The sequence below is a fragment of the Hevea brasiliensis genome, chromosome 3 (assembly GCF_030052815.1).
Source record: "Hevea brasiliensis isolate MT/VB/25A 57/8 chromosome 3, ASM3005281v1, whole genome shotgun sequence".
In the NCBI taxonomy this organism is placed as follows: domain Eukaryota; kingdom Viridiplantae; phylum Streptophyta; class Magnoliopsida; order Malpighiales; family Euphorbiaceae; genus Hevea; species Hevea brasiliensis.
Window position 1 is genome coordinate 103,471,573 of NC_079495.1, and position 12,044 is coordinate 103,483,616.

At 25.9% G+C, this 12,044-nt stretch overlaps 1 protein-coding gene across 1 annotated transcript; it reads right to left on the bottom strand.

Moving 5' to 3' along the window:
• Window positions 1–2,637: 2,637 nt before the first annotated feature.
• Window positions 2,638–4,768, bottom strand: LOC131178731 (protein RGF1 INDUCIBLE TRANSCRIPTION FACTOR 1-like). The gene is made up of 4 exons (XM_058144324.1): window positions 4,487–4,768; window positions 4,153–4,374; window positions 3,698–3,913; window positions 2,638–3,300 (listed from the first exon to the last, which is right to left on the bottom strand). The coding sequence occupies exons 1-4, from the start codon at window positions 4,547–4,549 to the stop codon at window positions 3,046–3,048; spliced, it is 756 nt and encodes a 251-aa protein (XP_058000307.1). The 5' UTR covers window positions 4,550–4,768; the 3' UTR covers window positions 2,638–3,045.
• Window positions 4,769–12,044: the final 7,276 nt, after the last annotated feature.

The window sequence follows — 12,044 nt, forward strand, 5'->3', positions numbered from 1 at the left end:
TATGTTAAATTTAAAAACCTTCCCTCACCTATATTTCTTAAATATATTTTTAAGACTACAATGCTTTTCTTAGAAAAATAATAAATGTGAGTAAATTCTACAAATATTAGATTCTAATTTTCATATTGAGAATATTAATGACATAAAAAATATTTAAAAAAAAATATGTCTCCTACTAGTTACTATTATGGCACCACCAACCAATCAACCAACCACTATAAAGAAAAATAACCAATAATAATAAATTAATAATAATAATAATAATAATAATAATAATAATAAGCTAATGATGTAGTTATTCTAAATTGATTCTCTTATTATGAAACTAAACCCACTTATTCTAGTGGGTCTTGCAACCTTTTTCAACAAAGTACAACGCAAAAAATGGGTGATGAAAATGGACGGCTGAGAAGTAATCAAAGTACAATTATTGGGGCTAGTGGGACACGTGGCATTCAACTTAGCAAACGAATGAATCATGAAAGTGACTGCAATTTTTCTGGTACGGCAACTTGCGAACGACGGCGTGTACTGTGTCGCTATCTTAACAATTTTTTTTAATAATAAAATATTTTAAATGTTAAAGAATGACTACTGTGTTTACCGGTATTACCGGTAAAACGGACAAATTACGTGTCAAAATCATACAACTTCCAGAGAGTACATCGCCTCTTCCGTGACTATCTCTTCTCCTTCTACTTTACCTTGCAAAGTGGGACCCACTCCTTCCGCCATGGAATCTATTGCCATTTCTAAGTTTTTGTGCCTGAAAGATTATTACTTATTTGTGCAATCTATTAATAAAAAATTATTAATTAATATAATATTTATAAATTATTTTTTATTAAAAATATTAATCAAACATATAACTATTTAAAATTTTAAATATTTATAAATTATAATTAATTTAAAAATATAAAATACTTATAAATTAACTTTTATAAATTAAAATAAACACTTCATATATATATATATATATTTTTTGTGTATTCTCAAAGAGGTATTCCAGGCATTTACACATTTTTTCTTCAAAGACTAATCCCTCGCGCACACTTTGGGTGCCTCAAGGACAGATGATCGCCCTAGATTTTAAAACGCTCCATACACAACCCCCGGATTAAACACTTCCTATATTAAACTATACTTAACTTATCTGACAATTATTAAAAACTTAATTAATTTGTATCAAAGGTTATTCCAAAAAATTTTCCAAATTAACTAACCCCACCAGTGAATTAGTCAATTTAGGAGGATTATTTTTCAAAGAAATTTATTCCTTTCATATGTCATATAAAATATAATTTTTTTGAAGCCCAGATCAACATAAAAGTAAACATTTATAGGCTTGTAATGATTCTTTAATAATGTACTGAAATGACAACAATGTGGTAAAATATATTATTAAAGTTCAATCTAGCTAGTTTCTTTGTATAAAAATTAAACTTAATTATGCCAAAATCTTCTAGTAATCAACTAATTAATCAGTTACTTTCATTTTCTCATGAATAATATTTAATTTTTTTTTATACAAATTTTTATTTAATTGATCTCATTGACAGTATTATTCTTTTATGTAAGAGTCTTTTTAATCTCTTTATTATGATTTTTTTTTTATCTTAATGATGGATTATGGTGTTTAATTTATGCATAATTTTATATCAAACTTAGTGGAAAAATATTTTATTATTTAAAAATGGAGTGAAAAAATTACAAATTAATATATCATATTTTTACATAAATAAAACTAACGATTCATATAAAAAATAATATAAAAATTTTAAAAAGTTAATAAAGAATATAGATTGAACAATAGCATACTAAGCGGTCCACTCTTCGATTTCATGAATTAAAATTTAATTAAATTTTATAAATTATTTAAAATTTTATATAAATTAAAAAGAGTCAATTAATTTAAATATTAATCTTTTCTTCTAGAGAAAGTTATAAAAGTAGTGAGACAAAGGAACACAAAAGGGGAAAAAAGTATTTGAGTTTTTAAGCCTAAATTATTGGATGCTGAAAAGAAAGGGCTATAGTTTTTACAGTCCTTTTAGGATGAAGCTTTGTTCACAGTCCTTTCGGTAAATCTCTCTTCACAGTACTCTTCTTCCCTTTGGCAATTATCAAATTCCAGCTATTTCTACCATGTGAGACAATTTCAAAACACTTCATTGAATGAGAAAGTTTCTCCATTTACCACAAACCAAAAAGCTTCTCTCTATTTTTCATAAACCTAACTAATAATAACAAAAAAAATTAGAAAATTATTAGGTAGTCTCATAGTATTAAGAAACATTCTCTTGCTGGTGTGATGAAAAAAAAAAAAAACCCTCAAAAGTAGCCCAAAAAAAAAATACAAAACCCTAAAAACATCATTAATGAATATTTATTTTGCATATAAATTCTTTAAAAAGATGATATAATATTTTCGATGTACATGAAAGTAATATTCTCCCTTTCATAGAAAAGTAGGCATTCCTTATAATATAGAGAGTGGATACATAATTGTGAAAGATGGTATATATGTATTAATGCATTTAATAATTTCTTTATTCTTTAACTGAGAATGCATAAGATTAAATATTTTTATAATTATATTTATTTTAAAAAGTAATTAAATAAAGAAAGTACAAACAGTAACTCAAAACATATATATATATATATATATATATTCTTACATTCATTCATTCATTTCTCACAGTACATTATAGTTGTCGACAAGCTACATACCATATGTACATATTGCACATCTCACAAATTAGTATCAAAAGCCTACATGATACGTAGATAAACTCCTGCTAAAATCTAACACCCCCATCTTAATATATCATTTTCTATTGTTGATTTGTTCTTCATCTTTCTTTCTTTCTTGAGCACTTCACCATTTAACTTATTTCTGTTCTTTCTATATACAAGAAGGAGTTTTAGACGATGATCACTCTGCAACACCGGCCTCCTAGCACAAAGGCTCAGATGTGAGTGACCAACCTGCAGCTGGGTTCTGAGGATTTGTATATGAGTAATATCTTAGAGTGGTAGATAGAGCTAGTATTCTATGATGAATCCTCCCATTGGAGATCTATGGGGGACTCCCTTCCTCCTCTTGGCAGTAGCCCTGTAATTCACAGAAGTTGGTGGTGGTGTCGATGGTGTAAAGCTTTGGATTTTCCTTTTATTACCATTTCCATTATTTCCCTTGTTGTTGATAATGCCATTGCCATTCATTGATTCTTCTGTGTCTGATCCATTCATTTCCTTGCACATTTTCTTCTTCCTGAAGTTCTTTGATGTCCCAACAATCTGATGATCATCTCACAATTAAGAAAAATAATTAATTAACCATAAGTGAAATTAAAATTAAAATTATTTATTTATTTATTCATTAAAAAAATTAAAAAGAGATTGTGTATATGCACATTTTTCTTGTTAAAGGGTTGTTGGGGCCTAGCTTGGGGAATAATTCCTTTACCATGTGGAATGCAATTTTAATCACCATTTAATTTAATTTAATTACCAAGATAAAAATATGCAATTGGGTATTTTCCTAATAAAAATATGAAGAAATGGCAGAATCCATCTTAAAATTTTCCTGAAACAAGAAATTGAGTTCAAATCATACCTTGCAACCAAGGGAACAAATGAGAAATTGAGAAGAATTGGAAGGGGGAATAGAAGAGAAATTGTGAAGAATTCATACCTTGCAACCAAGGGAACAGAAACTGAAAGAATCAAGAAGGCTACGCTCACAGACTTGACAAGTGTTGGTGACACCTTTACCAGGCCTAGGCTGAGGCCTCTCATTCAAAAACACAATTCTAGCACTGTTGATAATGTAGGTCTGCACTCCTGTAATGTCCAAGTATTTCTGAATCTCAGAAACTCTAATCACATCATGGTATGATGATCTCCTTATCTGCAAAACACAAACACCCAAGCAAAAATTAATTTTTGTCAAGAACAGCAACCCCAAAAAATTGATTATTGTAGTACAACAAAACCATGTGCCATATGCTCTTAATTCCCTTTTCTGAAGCCATGGTTTCAGGATTAGCACATGTCATTGGTGAAACCAATGCAAAGATTCACAGTTAATGTGTTTGGATTTGATTCAGAGTTTTTACATGATTAAGGTGATGAAAAGAAAAGCCGTACCTGAATAGCTTTATGGTCTTTGTGAAATGAGAGACAGAGAGAACAAAGGGCTCCATTCATGCAGTCCAAGCAATACATATTGCATTCGCTCTTGTGAGCATCAGCATGAAGTTTGCATTGAACGAAGAAGCTTGTTTCGAGAAGAGGACGCAGCCATGGCGGCCACTCGATATCTTCTTTATCAGCATCAGTTCCATCATCATCATCAGGGCCTCCACCACCCTATACACATATAAACAAGAACACACATGGGTTTTTCCATATCAATGCAAGAATTCATCAAACAGAAACATATAAATATGTAAATCAAATGTGGTGACACTGATATACTGACCATGATTCTTCTGCTTTTGGGTTTGAATTCTCTCACAGTGGTTTCTTGATCAGTGCTGATCATCCGGACAAATTTGGAGAAAGAAAAAGGAGCTTTCTTTCTATCTTTCTTGCTAGGAAAGAGAGAGAGAAGAGGAGGAAGAAGGAGGTGGGGTAGAAGCTTGTAGTGGTGGGTGAAGGATGGGGGAGGGGTGTGTGTGTGGGAGGTGCTTATCTTTGGCTCAAAAGTCTACCACCGAACCTATATCCGAAGCTAAACCAAAAATTAGATGCGTTTGGTTTAAGGAACTGACCTTTCTATTCTTATATTCTCCATTTTCTTTCTTTCTTTCTTTCTTTTTTTTTTTTCCTTATTCTCTTAATTATAATTTATTGTCCTTTCATTAGATATTTTTTTTTCTAATTTTTCTGAGATAAAAAAGAAAAATTTATACCCAAATTTACTTGGACATGATATGTTTTGGAGTGTATAGATGTGTTGTCTCTAGTGTTTGAAACTTGGAAGTCGTTCCTTTGAAAACGTGGAAAAAGTGGGTGAATCAGCAAAACTAGAAGGAAGTTGAACAATCCCATGTGTTGCATTTATATTTCAGGGTAATTTTACAAGGTAGCAGCAATCTGGATCCTCGTTTGCCTTTTTACAATGGACCTTCTTTTCAGGGCCTGGAAGAAATTATGTATTTTCCTTCCAGGATTCATTTACTAACTAGCTAATTACTATTGTGAACGATACATTCCAATTTAATAGTAACAGGGAATTTATTCTTTTATCACATAATTTGGTCATGAATTGAAAGCTATATATTTTGTTGATATGAAAATTACAGAGGTGAGGCTGTAAAAAAAAAAAAAAAAAAAAAAGCTATTTTTGGCCTGCTGGAAGTATTCCATGACTACCGTCGTGAGTCTTTTAGATCAGCACTGAAAATCTGCGAAGAGAAAATGTGAACTTGATAGCCTAGATACTATTATTCTGACGCTTAAGTTATAAAATGTTTTAAGAGTTTATAGGTTTCTGATGAGAGATTTTCAGTAATCAATGAAGAAGAATAAGCGTACTAAGGCTTTAGGATGTGTCACCTTATATAAACTATCTGTAAAGACATAAGAAGTTGTTCTCCTAATCTGATAACATTGGAGATTAAATTTCAAAATTCTGAACGCTCAAATCTCAAGAGTTAATAACTGTGGTTCAAATCTTGAAATTGGCCGAGCGATTCTCTTGGATATTATATCATTCGGATCAGAATGATCTGAACAATTTCGAATATCAATGATTTCTAAATTCGGGTTAAAGACTGGTTTAGACTTCAATTCGAATCTGACAACGCAAAATCATAAATTGATCCTAACCTGTATAAATACTCGGAAGAGGTTTTATAAGCCATTTAAGTACCCATATTTCACCTATATCTATCCAAATATTACTCTGACACTTAATCCATGTGTCTTTCATTAAATATATCACCTGTATCACTAGTTATCACCACTCAAACCCTAAAGTTTTAAGGCCTATCAAGAGTCACTATCAAGAATGAAGACTCATCAAGTTCATAGCAAAATGGAGCCAAGAGATTGAGTTAGCAGAGTCAAAAAAATTTTGCTCAACTCAAAGGAATATTATTCATGTGTATATATACATTTTGCTAATTAAAGTTGCTATCCCTTTTCAATTGATCATTAGTAATACAAGTGAATTGCACTTGAGATGCAGATGGGCTCATTCATCCATTTAGACTTGGGTTAGCCAGTTCAATTTAAGTGCTCATCCTCAGGTTTTGAGCCATAGATTGTGAGACTAGGATTGGTTTTCCAATTTTTAGACTTTAGTGTTTTAGGCACACATGGTTAATAACCCTATCAATCAAGGATTTAAAATTCAATATATATATATGGGATTTTTTTTTTTAATTGAGTAGGTCAATCACACTACAAAAAATTGGAAAAATAGTTATGAATATTATCGATCAAATATGCTTATATTTCATTGGTAATTAGGATTACCGAGGAATTATTGAGGAAATTTTTTTATCCATAAATTTTAGTGTAAGTAATTTTTATTGATAAAAAAAAATATATTATCACTAAATTTACTGGCGAACAATTTCGTAGTTAAATTATGATTTTTTTGTACCCAATTTTGAGGGAGGATCGTACACTAATAAATCACTAACTATTTACTAGCAACACTTTTTATTGGCAATTACTAACGAAAATAAGTTGTTATAGATAATTATCGACGATAATAAGTTGTTGTAGATAATTACTAATGGTAACTTTTCGTAGCTAGTTTTTATTTCATATTTTTAATTTAATTTAACTTTTAAATTTAATTTTTAAATTTAATTTAATTTAATTTAATTTAAAATTTTAATTTATTTTTTATTTTTTTAATTTTTTTTTTATTTTTTAAATTAAATATTAAATATTTCAATTTAAATATAAAATTATTTTTTAAGATTTAAATGACTTTAAAAAAATAATTAGTGGGCCCAAAATAGGCCCTACATATTGTCTATGCCACAATTGTCATATGTTAGAAAGTGGCTTTTCTTTTATTCTTTTATAGAGAAATTAAACCTTCTCTTATCTATTCATAAACGATGAGAAAATTTTACATTTTTTATAATTTACCGATGGATTACAGACAAAATTAATATTTGTTGGTAATTACCAATAAAATATTTTTGCAAGCAAAATTTTTTAAACTTTGGTAAATTTTTTTTTCTTCTTAATATTATCGACGAAATATGGTTCGTTGGTAATTATCAATGAAAAATTTTCTTAGGTAATTTATTTTAAAATTTTATTTTTTATTTTCATTTTAATATTATTTTCATTGGTAATTACTGATGAAAAATTTTCGTAAGTGATTTATTTTAATTTTTTTATATTTTCTTTTTAATATTATTGACTAAATATGATTCGTTAGTAATTACTGAAGAAAAATTTTTATAGGTAATAATTTTTAAACTTTTTTAATTATTTTTTTTATATATTACTGACTAAATATTATTAGTTGGTAATTAATTATGAAAAATTTTCATAGGTAATTTATTTTAAAATTTCTATTTTTATTTTCTTCTTAATATTATTTAAAAAAAGTTTATTTATAATTACAGATAAAATATTTTCGTAGTTAAAATTTTTCAAGTTTTTTAAATTTTTTTAATTTTTTTTAATATTACTAACTAAATACGAGTTAAGTAGTAACTACTAATGAATTTTTTCATTGGTATTTTTTTATTTAGTCATTAATTTTATTATCAATATTAGGTGTCATTTTTAGTTACGTAATTGCGTCATTGGTAAATTATTCATCGATAATCAGTCTATCATTTTGTTGGCATAAATTAATTTAAATTTTGTTTTTTTTTTTTATCGATAAAGTGTTGATAAATTATTAATAAATTATTAATGAAATTCGAATAACTTTTATAATTATTTTTAAAATTTTTTGTAATATCACCCCACTCACCACCACGTAACTCCGGCCATGAGGCCATCAAGACTAAAATTATAAACAAAATTGGATTTTTATCTTTAATTTAATTTAATTTATAATTTTTTTTAATTATTTTGATTCGGATTGCACAGCCTTAAAAAAACTATAAAAAAAGAAAAATTAAAAAAAAATAAAAAAGGGGAAAAAATAGGTACAAAGTTTGGGTGTGATGTGGTCATTTTATTTTTCTTCCATCTAAAAAATGTTGCATGATTAGAGGTGAGAGTAAAGTAATTTTATTTTTATTGGGTACATGGTAAAATAAAGCTAGCTGATTGCTATGGTGAGCACTAAATTAATTTGAGGCGATAAGGACAGAATCCACTTGCTGTGTTTGATAATTATTTTGGCATGTATTTTGGGGGACTTTGATGTCCACTTGTTGGAAGCGATTGATGCTCTTCTTTTTTTTCTTTTTTTTCTTTAATCAATTTATGTGATGGCTCTTTTGTCTTTCTTGATTTCAGTATCTTCTCTCTTTGTGTTATTTGTTTTTCATTAATTTTGATTTACTATCAAAATATCTGAATTTTTATTAATATATTCACATTCAATTATATTATATTTTATTAAATATTATTATCCCGGCTATTAAATTAAGAGTTCAATTATATGCTTTCAGGATAGTGGAGTGATTTTTAGCATTAGGCCCATTGGGCTGATTAACAACTGTGCAATTATCACAGGAGGCTGAACTGAAGTGCTGTTCAGGTTTCTGAGTAGTTGGGCTAAGCCCAATGTTAATAAAAATTCAGTCCAATAACTTGGTAGCTATACGATTCGGTGTGGTTCTTTACGGTTTGATCTAATCTGACAAATCACAATTGATTCGTCCAATTCATTTTGATTTTTTCCTTAAACGGTTTAAATATAAAATCAAATCGATTTTAATCAAATTTAAATCAATTTATTAGTACAAATAGTAGGTAGGAGAGATCGGTGATCGTGCAGAAAATGTGAAAAGATGGAAACACAACGATTGCGTAAAATGGGAATGGGGTTGGGGGTGGCAGATTCGGAAAGTTTTCAGTATGCCGGCGTCGTTTGTTAATTTTGATTGAAGTTTTGGTCTTGTGCGGACTACGGAACTGAAATTGTTGAAAAGGGACCCGATTCTCGGCGAGGCCATTACGCAGCCCAACGAAGTGGAATTTTTCTTTTTTTTTTTTTTTTAATAAAAAAGCCTTCCGTTTATTTTCCTTGGCTTTATCATTGTAAGGGAAATTTTTGCATACATTTGACGTTATCATCACATGAACATATAGAATTTACATATTTAGTAAATAAATTTTATTACATATTTTATATATTAAACTAATTATGGATTGAGTTTAAATTAAAGATGATAATAGATTAAGTTATCGTAAGTATTTAATCTTATCAAACTCTAGAATGTATTTAGATTTAAAAAATAATATTTGAAGTTGGTGCAAATTTAATTTAAATATTATATATTGATTGTCCATCATTTAAATATGTTTATATAAATATTTAATTAAATATAAAATAAATATTTTTATAATAATATTTATAAATTTTTATATTTTTTATTTTATATAAAATAAAATTTAAATATTTTATGAAATTATTAAATTTTTAAAATATAAATTATTAATAAAATAATTTTTTATATAAATTGTTAATTAAAATATATAAAATTAAATGATTTTAAATATTTTTTGAGTAATAATAATTAAGTTTTAAGACAGATTTAATAAATTGAAAATAAATTTTAATCGAGTTTAGTATAAATTTAAATAATAAGAATAAATTTTAATTAAATTTATAATAAATTTAAATAATTAAAAATAACTTTTAATCTAATCAAAGATAAATTTAATTTTTAAAAATATTAATATACTCATATTTGAATATGATAATTTTATGAGTATCATACTAATTGTGATCAATAATTTAGATAAGAAAAGTTCTCATTGTAAGATAAATACAAAAGAGAATGGGGACCCACTACCCACCATGTTCATAAGATGCCCAACTTATCAACATTTCTATCATCACAATACATATTCATCTCCACCCACTTTTCATCTCTTTAATCTTGTTTTTATTTATTTTTTTTACCTAAAAGAAAAATTGTTTTTATTAACATTGTTTATTATTATTATTGATAATTATATTTTATTTCAAAAAATATGCTAAATTTTAAATAGCATGCTAAATTATTATTTTTAAATAACTTCAAACTTAATGAATTAACATACGTCAACTTCCTTTACTCATTATTTATTATATTGAAATATAAAAGTGTGTAATTCTCATATCGAAAAAAAATGGAATGAGTGAGTAAAATATAAATAAAAAATTATAAATTTATTAATAAAAATATATTAAATTATTAAAGGATTTCTCAACATCAATTAAAAAAAAAATTATATTAAAAATATTTTTTATATTAATATAAAGTGCCGGCTTATTGAAAATATTCCCAAAGTTAATAAACTAAGTATTTTTATTTTAATTAGATTAATTTATGCTTAATTTGGGATAATTTAAGGATTAAGGCAACTGATGTGATATTTTTGTTAATTTTTAATAGATTGATTAACAGTAGGGTGTGATTACACTATTGTTAATAGTACATAATGAGGAAGGTTCATAATTTTTTTTTATTATTTTCTTTATTTAAATTTAAGAATTTATAATTTTAAAGCTATTATAATATTACTAATATAAAAATCATTATAATCGACTAATATAATATATGTTTTGTTAAAAATACTAATTTTATTCTCACCTACCTTATAAAAGTACATTATAAGATACACTTCATTGCATTAAAATCATGGCAAGTGGGATTTATAATTTAAATGACTTTTAGAAAAATTATATATATAAAATATTGAATTATAAGATACCAATCCAATATCAATGTGAAACAATAATATGAGGAAAACAAAATAACCACAAAGACTGATATTTTTTGAATCTATAAAGGCTTAAAAGTTAAATTAGAGAAAATTTAATTTAATTATTTTTAATTTTTTATTCAATTTAATTTAAAAATTTTAATTTAAACTCGATCTAACTCAAAAATTAAAAAAAAAATAAGAAATTAAACTTCTTAATTTTTGAGCTTAAATAATAAGTTTAGTCCTAAAATTAAAAAAATTAAACTTCTTAATTCTTTTTTTATTTAAATCAAGAAATTAAGAAATTTAATTTTTAGGCTAAATTGATCTTCAAGATTAAAACTTTTGATTTAGTTTAGATAAAAACTTAAAAATTAGTTAAATTAATTTTTTCTATAAATATAAAGGTTAAATTTAATATTTTACCAATTGATAAATCATGGTATTTAAAAATTTTACTTAATTTTAGGCCAAAAAGTACGAAAAGGTAATGGATCAAAGGGTTGTAATCTCTTCTTTTTCAACATACTTCATTATTTTTTTTGGGAAATTATATATAATATCTATTCTTAGTTTAATAAGAAATAATTCATTTTATATTTATAAAATTTTAATTATTATTAAAATTAATTAACCAACAAAAGTTAATTCAGTCGCTAAAATTTATTCAACACTCTCAAATCTTACCAACCGTCTCTTTTAATAAGTGATCGGTAAATTTTACAATAATAAAAAAAAAATTGATAATATATTATAGCCTGTTTTTTCTCATTTAAATTTTTTTAAAAAATAATTAAAATAAATAGTATATTTCATATATATGTGAGAGAATAAATACTCTAGAAACAATCAATAATCTCTCATGTTTTAGTATGAAAATTGGGTAACCCAAGATTTCATCATGCTTTATTTAATTAATGTACAAAATTAGAATCTCCTATATGCCCATTTTGCACAAATTTCTTTGCTTAAAAATCAATTATATTTGGTGACATTAAATCAAATAAAAACAAAAGTAATTAAATTTATTTAAATAATTTTTATTAATTATAATTTTTAATTTATAAATCAAATAAAACATTAATCCATTTAAAATTAATTGCCTTGTAAGTTAAATAAAATTTATTTTATTATTTAGATGTGATGTTATAATTAAAAATATATAAGTACGGTAAAATCAACTT

Bases quoted from the DNA above. Each gene is read 5' to 3' on its own strand.
- LOC131178731 (XM_058144324.1), bottom strand. From the start codon at position 4,549: ATGATCAGCACTGATCAAGAAACCACTGTGAGAGAATTCAAACCCAAA. The intron at 4,375-4,486 runs GTCAGTATATCA...ATATGTGTATAG, and splicing joins CCAAAAGCAGAAGAATCATG to GGTGGTGGAGGCCCTGATGA. The intron at 3,301-3,697 runs GTATGAATTCTT...GATGATCATCAG, and splicing joins TCTGTTCCCTTGGTTGCAAG to ATTGTTGGGACATCAAAGAA.